Raw genomic sequence first — 14,992 nt, 5'->3', positions numbered from 1 at the left:
GCCTCTCCTAGTATTTTCTGTATCTCGCCCCGCTGATTGCGAGCGGCGGCGTTTTTTAAGCGCACTGTATTTTAAATTGTATATTTAACCCCACTCTTCAAATTGTGCAGGTAACTAACCTCCGCTTCCATTTCCAGAGGGGAGCGGCCGGCTGGGGGCTGTTGGTATCGTGGGCTCCCAGCTGCAGCGGGCGCCATCTTCGCCTGGGCTCCAATCTGCATCTAGCTTCCCTCACTCCTCCCTCGTCCCGCCCCTATTTAAACGGCCAACATGTGTCAGCGCAGCGGACGAGCGCAGCGGGCGCGACGTAGGCGCGCCGGAGTTGCGCCAGAGTTAAGCCCGTCTGCGCCCGTCCGCGGCAGGCCGGGGCACGGGGCACCTCACTCTGTTCCCAGCCCTACTCTTCCCCGCTCACTTATCATTTCCCTCCATGATTGTGCTCTCCCTCTTCCTGACCCCTCAATCAAACACGCTATCTGTGGCTTGCCTGCCCCTAGGACCACTTTCCCTGAGATCATTCCTTCATCTTCCCTCCATCCACCTCCGGACTCTTCCGGCAAGTCCTCGCTTCCCATCCCTGGACTAGGACCCAACTCCTCTTTCTCTGTGATGTACCTTAACACCCGGTCTCTGGTCGGCCACCAATCTGATATTTTTTATCTCTTAGGATCGGAACAGCCTGATATCCTACTCCTGACCGAGACCTGGCTCACAGATGACTCCACTCCTGATATCCTAGCGGCTATTCCCCCTGGATATTACATTCTACAAGCCAACCGCCCCTCTGGTAAAGCGGGCGGCGGGGTCGCAGCCATCATTAGGCACCCAATTCGGTGTTCCATGGTGCCTATTATCAGTATTTCCATGGTCGACTGTTTGGCTCTTAGATTGGAGCAACCTGGCTCCTCCCTAGTGTGTGTCCTAGTTTACCGCCCCCCCCAAGCCATGCCAAATTTCTCCGTCCAGTTCGGCGAGCTTATCTCGCAGCTGACCATTAACAACACCAATATTTTGGTCCTGGGCGATTTTAACTATTGGCCATCTGATCCTCACGAAACCTCTGATTCCCTCGCCTTTTCTGAGCTTATGCTGGGTTTCAATTGTACCCAGCATATACACACACCCACGCACATCAAAGGTCATATTCTGGACCAGGTATGGACTTCCTCCCTGGACATCTCCACCCCCCTTGTTCTCCCTTGTCTTTGGTCGGATCACCTACTCATCACCTTCTCCCTGACTAAGCCTGCTCCAGCTAGCGCTGCCCGTGAATCCAACTTTCTGGCACGCAACTGGAACAAGGCTGACATTAACAAATTCACCTCCCTCCTGAGCTCATCTGTCCCCCCCATCCTTGAATCCCTTTCTTCTATTGATTCTCAGTCCGACAATCTTGTTCACTGGTTGGTTGCCGCCGCTGACTCGGTGGCACCCTTAAAACCTGTTAAAACGCGGCGAAATCATGACGCCCATAGGTGGTTCTCCGAGGAACTTAAGGCACTGAAACTGACCCTCCGCCAGGCCGAAAGGCGCTGGCGTCGAGATTATTCCTCACAGTCTAAGGTGGCCTTTTCCTCCCAGCTGAGAGAATACAAGTCTGCAATAGCCAGGGCTAAATCTTGTTATTTTTCCAATAAGATCTTGAACTCTATTAATAAGTCCAAAGACATCTTTTCGATTGTTGAGGAATTATCGAACCCGGCGAGAGTCACCATTGCCCCTCTTCCTTCCCAGTTATTGTGTGATTCTTTGAATCAATTTTTCGTGGACAAAATCATTAAAATTAAAACCAGCATTGTCCACGCATCTCCTGTTTCCATCCTTCCCACTCTCCCCCCTTCCCATTGCACCAACACCCTCACCCAGTTCCCACTCATTTCCAGAGATAAATTTCGTTCCCTTCTGTTTAAAGTCTCCTCCGGATCCCCCAGCGACTGTTGCCCCCCGTCGGCCTTACGAGAAGCCTTCACTTCGTGCCCGGACCCCCCTCTAGCTCTTTTAAACAGCTCTTTGACTACGGGGGTGGTCCCAGGTTCTTTTAAACGGGCAGAAGTGGTTGCTATCTTGAAAAAACCCACGGCCGACCAGTCCAACATGAGCAACTACCGCCCAATTTCCCTCCTCCCCTTTCTTAGCAAGGTCCTGGAGTCTCACGTCACCCAGACCCTTACTTCTTTTGTGGAGGACTCCTGTGTTTTGGACCCCCAGCAGGCTGGATTTAGACCAGCACATTCCACAGAAGCAGTCATCCTTTCTGTGATGGACGAACTCCGCAGGGGCGCTGACACCAACACCTGTCAGGCCCTGGTCCTTTTGGATCTGTCGGCCGCCTTTGACACGGTCGACCATGACATTTTGGTCGACCGTGTCGGAGAGGCCGGCATCCAGGGCACTGCCCTGGACTGGGTGCGCTCCTTTCTGACCCACCGCCACCAGGCCGTCAGATTGTCTCAGTTTTCTGCCTCTCAAGTCGAGCTGACCTGCGGTGTCCCTCAGGGCTCCTCCCTATCCCCTCTTCTTTTTAATTTGTATTTGGCCCCATTAATCCGTTCCCTCCACTGTTTTAATGTCTCTGCATTCAATTACGCGGACGACATTCAATTGGTTTTTACCATTGACTCTGGGCCCGAATCTATCTCTACCTTTCAAAATGCCCTTTGTTTCATCAGTGATTGGATGGGTGCAAACCATCTGAAACTTAACCCCGACAAGACCGAGTTGGTGCTTGTCGGGGGACCCTCCAATCCTTGGCATTCTTCCTTCTGGCCGGCCAGCCTGGGCTCTCCGCCTTGTCCGGTCAACTCAGCAAAAAGTCTGGGCGTTGTCATCAGTAACGATCTATCGATGACACCCCAGATTAGCGCTGTAGTCTCCTCTAGTCACTTTCAGCTCAGGAAGATACGTAAGATCTCGCGCCTACTTACCGCCGATGCCCTTATCTTGGCTTTACTCGCGTTAGTCATGTCTAGGCTTGACTACGCGAACGCATTATATGTAGGCATTCCTGCTTATCAACTTAGGAGACTACAGCTGATTCAAAATCAGGCTGCCCGTCTGATTTATCATCAGCCGAGAGACCAACATGTCCAACCGCTTCTTAAGGACCTTCACTGGCTTCCGGTCTCAGCCCGTTGCAAATTTAAGCTGGGCTGTATCATCTTTAAATCTCTTTCTGGTCAGGGCCCTGCTTTCATTTCTTCCTTGCTACATCATTACGTTCCCTCCCGCACCCTCCGGTCCTCCCACATGGCTCTTCTATCCATCCCCAGATTCAAGCGGAAGAAACACGGTGGTCTTAGGTTCTCCTTCCTAGCCCCGTCCTTTTGGAATTCCTTACCTCTCCCGCTGAGGTCAGCCTCTCCCTATTCTAGCTTCAGATCTTCCCTTAAAACTCATCTTTTCACTGAAGCCTATTATTAACTTCTGCTTTTCTGTTATGTTAGTTTTGTCTCTCTCTGCTCTCTCCGAACAGCGCCAAGAAACCTAATGGTGTTAGCGCGCTCAACAAGTTAATTTAACATAACATAACATAACATAACATAACATCATCCCAAATGCAAAAATCGCTATTTAAGAATTCGCATATTTGCGAGGAATTGGATTTAAGGAATCTCTAATAGAGATTCCTTAAATGCAATTCATCAACCAATTAGAAATAGCGAAATCGCAATATTTGGTCTCAATTTACCACCAAGTCTGACTTGGTGGTAAATTGCGAAAATAGTGCAAAAAGCACTTTAGTGCATTTTTTTCTTTTGCATGTGTGTGCGCAACACCTGTTCAAATGTGCATTTAAGGGGTGCTACAGGGTGTCCTTTGGACACCCCTGGCACCCTTAAAATCGCTATCTTATTTGCGAGTAGCAAATTGCTACTCGCAAATAAGGGATACTCCCCATTCATTCCTATGGGCCTTTTGGCCCATAGGAATGAATGGGGAGTTATTCCTTATTTGCGAGTAGCAATTTGCTACTCGCAAATAAGGAATGTGTAGGAATCGCTATTTATTTAGCAATTCCTACATGAATACCGTTTTGCGAGTCCTCAATAGCGAATCGCTATGATTCGCTATTAGGGGCTCGCAAAACGGCCCCTTGATGAATCAGGCTGTTTGTTCCTTATGTAACATTTCTGACATATATTGAGCATTTTGGAGAGAAATACTGACTCCAGCTAAATTGAGCTAAAACTAACCAGCTTATAAAAAATTTTAGTTGCTAGAAGAAACTCAATCTCCCCCCTGCCTGATAACATTGAATATGTCTTGAAATGCCCAAACCAAGCCTATATTAGGTCACAATCACTCCAGGGTATATTGAAATCAAATTATTATAAATTTTCCAATTTACAGTCATTAAAAAAAATCTGAGTTTTGTATGTATGCAATTCAAAGCGATGGTAAACTCTGTTCTGCATTATGCCAACTCTGAACTTCTTCACAAATTACTGAGGTCTCCATCCATACACCAAACTTGGTACTTGGACTAGATAGAGGGCAATCCAATAGGATCCTTTATTGCCTGGCCATCCGTGATCAAATATCAATGTCCTCATGCACAAGGTCATTTTGGAGTTAGCATCTGTATCCCTTAGTCACTGAGTTAATCTGTCCTTGCCGGATTGGCCTTTGTGTTTCCTATCGACATCGCTGCCTAATACACTTTGCTTGGACGGTGCCAGACATTTTATTTTGCCGGTCCTTTATTAATCAAAGCTTCTTAATGTCTAAGAATCGAACTAGCTGCAAAAAATGTTGATTGCTGCTGAAAGAGAAGGAACTTCAACACTACTCGCTACGATCGACCTTCATCCTAAAGTCCGATAGGTATTTCATAGAGACTGTTTGTTTTGCCTGCTTTGGAACCACTTCATGTTCAAGTTCGGGCATTTATATCGCGCACTACTCACCCAGAGGGTCTCAAGGCGCTTGGGAAGGGGTACATTATTTGTCGAATAGCCAGGTTTTAAGTTCTTTTCTGAAGGAGATGTGGTTTTGAGTAAGGCGGAGGCGAGTGGGGAGTGAGTTCCAGGTCTTGGCTGCAAGGAAGGAGAAGGATCTTCCTCCCATGGTGGATTTTCGGATGCACGGGACTGCGGCGAGGGCTTGATTGGACGATCTTAGTTGGCGGGTGGGTTTGTAGAAGGACAGTCGAGTGTTGAGGCATTCGGGTCCCAGGTTGTAGAGGGCCTTGTGTGCGTGGGTGAGAAGATGGAATGTAATTCTATTGTTGACGGGGAGCCAGTGGAGGTCTTTTAGGTGTTCAGTGATATGGTCTTGGCGAGGGATGTCCAATATGAGTTGCGCTGATGCGTTTTGGATGCGTTGTATTTTTTTCTGTAATTTTGCTGTGATTCCGGCGTATAGTGTGTTACCATAATCCAGTCGGCTTGTGACCAGTGCGTGGGTGACAGTCTTTCTTGTCTCGAGGGGGATCCAGCGGAAGATCTTTTTGAGAATGCGAAGTACGTTGAAGCAGGAGGATGAGACTGCGTTGACTTGTCTGGACATCGAGAGAGAGGAGTCTAGGATGAAGCCAAGGTTACGTGCATGGTCTGTGGGTGTGGGTGCTGTGCCCAGAGCGGAAGGCCACCAAGAGTCGTCCCAGGCAGAGGGGGAAGATCCTAGGATGAGTACCTCCGTTTTGTCTGAGTTGAGTTTTAAGCGGCTAAGTTTCATCCATTCGGCTACTTCCTTCATGCCTTCGTGCAGGTTGGTTTTGGCGATGTTGGGGTCTTTGGAGAGGGAAAGGATTAATTGGGTGTCGTCGGCGTAGGAGATGATGTTGAGGTTGTGTTGTCGGGCGATGGATGCGAGTGGGCTCCTGTAAACGTTGAAGAGGGTGGGACTGAGTGATGATCCTTGTGGAACTCCACAGATGACTTCAGTAGCCTCTGAGTTGAATGGGGGAAGTCGGACTCTCTGAGTTCTCCCAGCTAGGAATGAGATGATCCAGTCCAAGGCCTTTCCTTGTATGCGGATGTTGCTGAGGCGTTGTATTAGGGTGCTGTGGCAGACCGTGTCGAAAGCGGCGGAGAGGTCGAGTAGAATGAGGGCCACTGTTTCTCCATTGTCCAGAAGTGTTTGAATGTCGTCTGTTGCTGCAATGAGGGCGGTTTCGGTGCTGTGTTTGGCTCGAAATCCGGACTGAGAGGGGTCGAGGGAGTTGTTGGATTCAAGGAAGGTGGCGAGTTGGCTATTGACGGCTTTTTCAATGACTTTGGCCGGGAATGGGAGGAGGGATATGGGTCGGTACTTTTTAAGTTCAGAGCGGTCTGCTGTGGGTTTCTTCAAAAGGGCGCTGAGTTCGGCATGTTTCCAGCTTTCTGGGAAGGTGGCAGAGTTGAACGAGCAGTTGATGACATCACGGAGATGGGGTGCGATGATGGAGTCGGCTTTGTTGAAGATGTGGTGGGGGCAGGGGTCGGTTGGCGAGCCAGAGTGGATTGAGTTCATTAGGCGGATGGTGTCTTCAGTGGTGACTGGGTTCCAGGCGCTGAGGATGATAGTAGGCGGAGTAGGATCTGAGGGGGGTGGGGAGGGTTGATCGCTGTGAGTATTCTCGAAGCTGTTGTGTATGTCGGCGATTTTGTTGTAGAAGAAGGAGGATAACGCATCGCAGAGGTCTTGGGAGGGAGTGATGTCGTTAGATGCTGCGGTGAGGTTGGTGAATTCTTTTACGATGTTGAAGAGTTCCTTGCTGTTGTGGGTGTTGTTGTCGAGACGATCCTTGAATGCTGATTTCTTGGTGGCTCGAATCAGTTGGTGGTGTTTGCGGGTGGCTGCCTTGAGGGTGGCCATGTTGTCGGTGTTTGGGTTTTTTCTCCATGTTTTCTCCAGGGTGCGGCATAGCTTCTTGGATTGTTTTAGGTCCTCATTGAACCAGGGAGCCTTTTTGCTGGTTGATTTGATCTGGTGCTTTTTCAGGGGTGCTAATTCGTCAGCACTGTGGGTGATCCATTGTTTGAGATTGGTGGCCGCTTCGTTTGGGTTCAGTGAGGGGGTGGGAGGGTTTTGGTTGAGTGAAGTGAGGAGTTGGTCTGAGGTGATTTGTTTCCAGTTTCTCCGAGGAATAAGTTGTGGGCGGTTGTGGGTAAGGGTGGTTTTGTAGTTGAAGTGAACACAGCTGTGGTCCGTCCAGTGGAGAGCTGTGGCGCGGTCGAAGGAGATGTGCTTGCTGGATGTGAAGATAGGGTCGAGCTTGTGTCCGGCTACATGGGTGGGGGTGTCCACAAGTTGTTTGAGTCCGAGGTTGGCCAGGTTGGCCAGAATGGTGGTGGTGTTGCTGTCGTGTTTGTTTTCAAGGTGGTAGTTGAGGTCTCCTAGAAGAATGTAGTTCTCGGAGGCTAGGGCGTGTGGGCTGACGAAGTCCGTGATGTCATCGCTGAATTGGGTGCGGGTGCCTGGAGGTCTGTAGATGAGGGTGCCTCTCAGTGTGGTCCTGGGGTCGGTGTGGATCTGAAAGTGGAGATGTTCGGCGGTTGCAAGATTGTCGTCGGAGCTGGTTGTGATTTTGATGGTGTTTCTGTGGATGATGGCGATGCCTCCTCCTGTTTGATTGGTGCGGTCTTTACGGATTATCTTGTAAGTGTCCGGTATAGCTATGGCGATGCCGGGAGCTGATGATGTGTTCATCCATGTTCCAGTAAGGAAGGCGATGTCAGGTGACGCAGTGTCGATTAGGTCCCAGAGTTCTGTTGCGTGTCTGTGGACCGGGCGGGTGTTGAGCAGGATGCACTTTAGGCGGTTTGAGTCGGATTTGTGTTTGGAGGACGTGGAATTGGTGAGGGTCCTGAAGCAGTTGAACTTGCAGGAGAGGCAGGCGAATAGGCCGTGGGTATGACCTGGGGTGGCATCGCAGCATTGTGGTGTGCGTCCGGGGTTGAGGGCGAGGAGAGTAGTGGCATCATACGTTATTCTAGTGGGTTGGGAGCGGCGGGGACCAGGGGGTCTGGCGCTGGGCGCGGTCCAGGCGCGGACGGGCGTAGACGGGCTTACCTTTGGCGCACCTTCGGCGCGACCGCTGCGCGTAAACGCTGCGCGTGTGGGCATCTGTCATTTATGGATAGTGGAGGGGGAGGGGCGAGGGAGGGGCCGCAGGGAGGTGTGATCGGGGTGGAGGGGCGGGCTGGCAGGCACAACAACAAACAAAATGGCCGCAAATCACAGCGCAGACACGACGAGATCGGCACAAGTAGGCAATTAATTTACAAAAGTGGGCAGAGGCACATATAGGCTTACAAGCAGGCAGAACCAACAAATGTGATAAGCGCAGCAGGCAAATTATTCTAAACTCGCGCTACAGGAATAATTAACACTCGCGCGATGTGGGCTAACAGATCAGCTGAATAGCGCTACAGAAATGCAGAGCATAGACACTGCTGGTGGCAAATGCGGTTGAATCGCTACGATACCCAGTGTGCAAGGAGCCTGGGGGAGCGACCGATGCTGCACGAGACAGGCTGGTCACCTTCATCACTAACAGCAGCTCACATCCTAGATCTGCTCTCTTCATGTCCACAGACCCTTCCCACGTTCCATTCCAGCTTCTGATTGCCTCACACATACACTACACACGTCTTTCTGCAGGTGGTGTGCACATTTACAATCTCATGTGATTGTTGAAATACATAAACAGTATCTCATGAGAGGGAGAAGAAAATTATCATTTCAACTATCAGTCCTCCATTTTGTAGTTCTGCCGAGAGTTTAGGATCACTTGTTCCTCGAGCTGTGGTAGTGTTTGCTCTTTCTTTGAGTGGGAGAAACATTCCTAATCCTGAGGTGTAATCTGTACAAGTGTCGAAATGTAGCCCCCTGCTAGAGAGCATGTGGGTTTGATGTTTCAGCGTGTTTTCTTCCACTCGACCATGTTAATGAAATTGGGATAAATCATTGGATGTACTTATGGTATTTTAATATTCTGCCAAGTTGGACAGGAGGGTTCTTGACATCAAAGTAGGAAGGAAAATGACAATAATAAGTCAGCGGGTCCTGTTGGAAGGGAGAAAGTGAAGAGCAGGCTGCCAGTTAGGTAAGTAGAGAAAAGTTGAGCTTTGAGGGCCCTGTGAATGGTTTGAGAAGCATGAACCAATCTAGGAAGCTAGAACGTCAAGAACTACTCTTGGTTCTCTGTGGCATGCCTGTAGAAATACAAGTCTGTGGTGAAGAGGTGCTACGAAAGAATTCTAGAAAGTTTGGGAGGGATTCTACTTCTTTGGGAAATGAGAATGTTGGTTTAGCGACCAGAAAATCTTAGGATGCTTGATAAAAGCTTGCAAAAAAGACCTTTTATCATAGTTAAGAAAGTTATGGTTCATGCTTTGCAGATCGAAGAAGGAATAGTAGTGCTGGAAGATGATTCTCCTGAGGATGCTGACATTGCTACTACACCCAACACTCCCCGTAATCTTTCCGCATGGAAAATAAGTATTCCATATGTTGACTTCTTCGATGACCGAAAGGAAAAAATCCCTGTGTTTTGCATTGATGTGGAGAGGAATGACCGGGTTGCGGGTGAGTAGGTCATAGCTGCTTTATATTAATTAATGCACATCTCATAAATACATTTACCTCTAAACGTAACCTATCCATTGGTCTGAGTGCACCCAAAAATGGCAAAAAACGTAAACATATACTGTGAAAATGGAATCACTGGTTTTCTTTCCATATATTGTGCAATATAATTTACATGCCTTGTAGTTTTAGAAACACGTGTGTAGTTGAAAGCTATCAAGAGTGTTACCACAAGTCACATGTATACGGTTCCCATCTCCACCAAGTGAATAGCCTTCCTTGCTGATGCCTGGAATTATACACTGCATAATCATTCTAGGTGTGAGATTTTTTCTATCAGATGACACCCTCTGCTGTCCAAAGTAACACTGATACTGAAGATTACATTGAATTCCACTGCAGGGTTTCGGCTTGCACCTTCCTCATGATAAAATTGCTTTGTCAGTTTTGCTTGGCTAAAAATACTGCATTTTCTAAAAGCATCATTAGGGAACATTCCACTTGGAATATAGTTTCAATGCAGTCCTCCCATCTTTTTAAATATGCAGTGCTCCTGAGGTATTGTTACTAATATTGGAAAATAATATCTTTTTTGCAGTCTGTCTGCGTGCACACTAAATATAAATCACAATGCTCTCTGCCCTTAACTTTTCTGAGTGGTGGCAGGAGTGAAGTTCATCAGACGTGAGGTTGAAACAGGGGCATTGGTGGCAACCGGCAAGCACCTAAATATCTTTCCAGGATGGTATTTTTACAGGAATTCCGACATACACCCACTTTCTAACATAAACAAATGTTTATTGCAATTAAAGGTTTCATTGTTCGCATAGTGCCAACATAGACATACTTATGTCTTGGTGCATGAATTATGTTTTATTGTCACATCTCTGTCCAGAAGTTTCCAACAAAATTGAGATGTCATATATTGGTACCTCGGCTAGCTTGTTCATTGTTTCTCAATGTCTGCTTCCTTTAAGTATTCAGATATATCAAAGAAACTTTTTCTGCTCAATAAACCTGAAAATGTGAAAGTGAGAGACCTGTAAAGTAGACATATTTGACAAAAACCTAATTGCCTAATTCAAAGTCCCAGAGTTTTTCTTAGAAGTTCACCCACTGGTGCTGTCGAATTTCATGGTTGCAGAATATCAAGGCTGCTTAGTCATTATTTCCAACTTGTTGTGCCCCTTTCTTCCACCACCCTACACTTTGTTTTTTTATCGCAATCATACAGAATTGTTTTCATCCCTAATTTTTAGGGCTAAGCAGCGCATGCACAGTCCATTCAAGACATTTTGTTTACACACAGTGGGCTTACAGTCTGCCCACAGCTTTCATTGGTTTGTTGCAGCATCACTCTCATTTTCTTCATTCTGGTTTGTTAAGACATGCCTACGTCATGTCCTCTCCTTGTGTTTGGCCCTCTCCTGGAGCTTTGACAAGGTACTTGTGTTCATCCACTGCTCACGTTGTTTTTTGTGTTCAGCACTCCACATGGGTGCTTGCGTTTTTCCCCTTTGCAGCAATCCATTACCCCCCCACCACCCACTCCCTGTTTCATAAACTCCCCCACGCTCCCCTTCTCAACCCCCCTTGTGCCCCGCCCTCTTGTGGAGAGCTGCTTGGTTCCACCATGCTTTTTGATTTTCATTTGTTTTTTTTACTTAAGGTACCCTTGGTGTGTTTTACATGCATCCCCTTTCAGACAGAGAAGAGTGGAGCGAGTGTTGGTTGTATGGTGGCTCCGTTGTATACAGCAATGAGCAGCAATTCCTCAATTGCTTTCAATTTTGTGCGTGTTTATTTGCTCCGTTATGCTGGGTTTTACATGCCAAAGCTGGCCTCGACAACTTCAACTGTGAATGAAAACAGATGATCCCAGAGGTCTCTTGAGGTCACATAAAATGTATTGTTGTCCCCATGGAATTTCTTCATTTGCTGAAATATGATTTGCTTTGTGCCCATGTCTACCTATCCCCACTAACCGTCTTGGCGTCGGCTCAACATCCTGTGAATCTGGGCACATCACTTAATCCCCCCACGCTTGTCTAATGTAACTAGTGCTCATGTAAACCGCTCGGCCTTCAGTCGAGTTTTCTATAGTTAAAAACTACATAAAAATGAAAAAACTGGTAAAAAGAAAGCCTTAACATAAGGAAAGACAAATAGATACCCATTTCCTTCCTGATACAAATCTCCATTTAAATTGTGTGCTTGTGGGCAAATATTTAATTTCACGTAAACTATTTTTCTGCTTTATTGTGTATGAAAACCCTTTCAGAATACCAGTTGGACAAAACTATCACTTTTAACACATCTCATTGCAGTGCTATAATGTGCCTTAGTTATGGCACTGCTCATCTACACGCCAGCCTGCTCTACACTCTCATCTTAGTTCAGGCGAGTGAGTTGGGGATACCGAGGTGTGGATGTCGTATGCAACAGCCAGCAGCAGGTTCCAACACAGGCGCTATGGAAGGAGGGAACATTCTCAATCAATCAGCATTTGTAGAGCTTGGCACTGTCACCCCTGGGGATATCTGGGTGCTGGGGTGTGAGGTCTCCGGCAAAAAGCCAGATCTTGAGGAAACAGCAGGAAGAGATAAGAAACAAGTAGAGAAAGGCAAAACAGAAGGCAGAAAAACGAGCAGAGAAGGCAGAACACATGGCAGAAAAATGAACCGAAAAGGGCGAACCAGAGGGTAGAAAAACGAGCAGAAAGGCCAAACAGATGGCAGAAAGACAAGCAGAAAAGGCAAAACAGAGGGCTGAAAAATGAGCAGAGAAAGGCACAACAGAGTGCCGAAAAACATGCAGAAAAGGCAAAACGTTCAAAAAACGAGTAGAAAAGGCAGAAGAGGGCAAAACAAAGGGCACAAATACAAGCAGAAAAGGCAAAACAGAGTTCAGAAAAATTAGCATAAAAAGGCAGAACAGAGGGAAGAAAAGCCAGCAGAAAAAGGCAAAGCATATGGCAGAAAAATGAGCAGAAAAGCAGAGGAGACGCACATAGAGGGCAGCAGGTAGAACGGCAGCAGAGGGTAGCAGCCTGACACAGCTCAGTGACCAGGCTTGCTTTAACTAAGGACTTGGCTGGTGACTGCAAACAGCAGGCAGGAATTCAAGACTGGTGTTCAGGGATCAGCACTGCCATTGTTTCTTCCTGTATACTGCTGTTGTGTTGCTTGCCCCTCTCCCCATTGTTTTGTTTTTGTACCTTCTCCACAACAGTCTTCCATCCCCTACTGTGTTGTGTTGCTTGACTTTCCCCCTGTTGTGTCCAGCAGTCAGAAAACAGCTATGATGCGTACAGCGCTGGCTTCATCATAGTGCTTCTTTCCATGATTCTCAGCCATGCTGAACAGCAGCCGTGCTATTCAACATGACTAAAGGACATTCTCAACTCCATTAGCTCTCGAATTGCCGAGACCTATTGGCTTTGCCAATGCTTGGATCCCCTATGTCACTGCTCTCCTATCTTTCCTTTCCTTCTTTTACTGCCTTTCTCTCTCTTGTTGAAGTCTGATGAGGAAATATGAGTACCAATTCCAATCACCTGCACAACATATGCAACACACACACACACACACACACACACACACACACACATACTACTGCACCCTAGCTTTCAAAGTCTGATGGCAGTCCTAATAAAAGGTGTAGAATAGGGCTCAGGGCTTCACGACGTTTTTGTCTTGCAGCCTAGCCACCTCTCCAACATGCCTTCTGATAGGGGAGGGTTGAATATAGTAACTTATCCCATTGCCCAAGTGGACTCCCATTCTTGGTATGCGGCGCTGTTCGAGGCTGGGGCAGCATGTCCTCTAGTGGCTGGATATTCGAAGGAAGCAAAAAATATATGTGCCCTGTAGTGGGACAAGAAGGAGCAATGTCCAGTTTAAGTGTTGTGAAATAAGTTTATTGTTTTTAGGAAGTAAATAAGAATCAAATACATGTCGGGGATACATCCAATTGTTTGACGCCCGCATATTGGGGAGCTCTTCAGCATTCACGGTTAAACAAATAGAGGTTATATTCAATCCACTAGTACCAATCATAGGTGTAGGTGCTTCTGTCACCAGCTCTGGACATCAGGTGAGAACCTAAAACTGAAAAACCAAGAAGAGCCCCACTTTGCTGGAATTGGCTATCTTTCCATTATGTTTTATAGTTTAGGAAAACATAAAGTTTTGTTAAATTAACCCTCACCCACCAAGATGTCCCATGGTTGCATGTCTTATCATAGGGTTCTTCCCGTCCCGCTGCTACTCGTGCTGGCGCCCTGACGAAGACGTGGGAGCACTTCGTGAGATGGATACTATAAAGCAAATGATGGTAAAAGAGTGGGAGGGTCTACTCTTCAGTTAAAAAATACCTGGCTAAGTAGGAACTAAATATTTATTCAATCCTCTTGCTGGTTTTGTTAAAAATGGGGAAAGGAGAGGCACACGTCTGTGTGTGTGTATCTCACAGTCAACATGTTTCAAGCCATTGCCCCAAGGCTTTTCTTCAGGACCATACCAATGATCCCTAGGACCACTCCTTTTAGAGACACCACATAGGTCTTCTTAATAAATATTATGGGAAACATACTTATAATACGACATCCGATCGGTAGTTGTTCATTTAAAATATTTTTTCGCCGAAATCTGACCCCATGAGCTCAATGAGGGAAGGGACGTTTGTAGTCGCAGTTTTCAAAGCTACTCCCTTGCTGTACACATTTTGCCTGCCTGCGGCTCAGATGAGATCATGAGATTTTTCAATTGAATAAAGGATGCTGAGTCCTCTGTAACCCAACCTCTTTCTCCCCCCTTTTTTGATTTATGAGACTCTAATACCCCCACCAGTATTTGTAAAAAAAAAAAAAGTGTAGTTCTGTCTTATCAATTGCCTGTTCTTTCATTGGTGGCTAAAGCCTGCATTTGTTTAGTTTAAGCTAGTAAAACTTAGCCCACAAATATCTAAATACTTGCCTTATACCACTGGCGCCTCCTGAGACGATGGTCACTAGGGAATCACCGCCTCTCTTCAAGGTGCTACTGAATCGTAAAAAGAAGGCTGGATGTGGACAGCTGCCCATCTGTTTTCTTGTTCATCTTCAGTTTCTCCTATTTCAACTAGTTTCCCTTCTCTGTTTTCTTCCACCGCCACCTCTCATTTCCTTCTCCTCTAGATCTTCGCTTACCTACAATATTCTGCTCTGCCAGTCAACTTCTTTAGTCCGGCACTTCTGTATTGCTGTCTCCTCACTGCCGCTACTCATTCCCCATTTAACATGATGGATGGGCCTTGGGCCTTGGGACTTGCTGTGGGGTTGAGTCTCTTCACTCCACCCGGAAGTGTAGTGCACAATCATTTATTTGTTGTTGTTGGAAGCACACTACTCTGATCCTGGATTAGCCAGCACACCACCACTTTCTTCAGCAACATGTCTGACCCGGCCGGTACATGCCTTCGAAGATAAGCAATCCATGGA

General features: G+C 47.0%; 1 protein-coding gene across 4 annotated transcripts in view; it reads left to right on the top strand.

Moving 5' to 3' along the window:
• SNX14 (sorting nexin 14) overlaps window positions 1-14,992 on the top strand; it is a 647,427-nt gene that overhangs the window by 389,580 nt on the left and 242,855 nt on the right. For all 4 annotated transcript variants that reach the window (XM_078648164.1, XM_078648163.1, XM_078648162.1 and 1 more), the window contains one exon: window positions 9,327-9,513. In XM_078648164.1, coding sequence (XP_078504290.1) covers window positions 9,327-9,513 — 187 coding nt within the window. The remainder of the gene's footprint in view (window positions 1-9,326; window positions 9,514-14,992) is intronic.

Source organism: Lissotriton helveticus, chromosome 6 (assembly GCF_964261635.1).
Source record: "Lissotriton helveticus chromosome 6, aLisHel1.1, whole genome shotgun sequence".
Taxonomy (NCBI): domain Eukaryota; kingdom Metazoa; phylum Chordata; class Amphibia; order Caudata; family Salamandridae; genus Lissotriton; species Lissotriton helveticus.
This window is presented reverse-complemented; position numbering and strand designations above follow the sequence as displayed.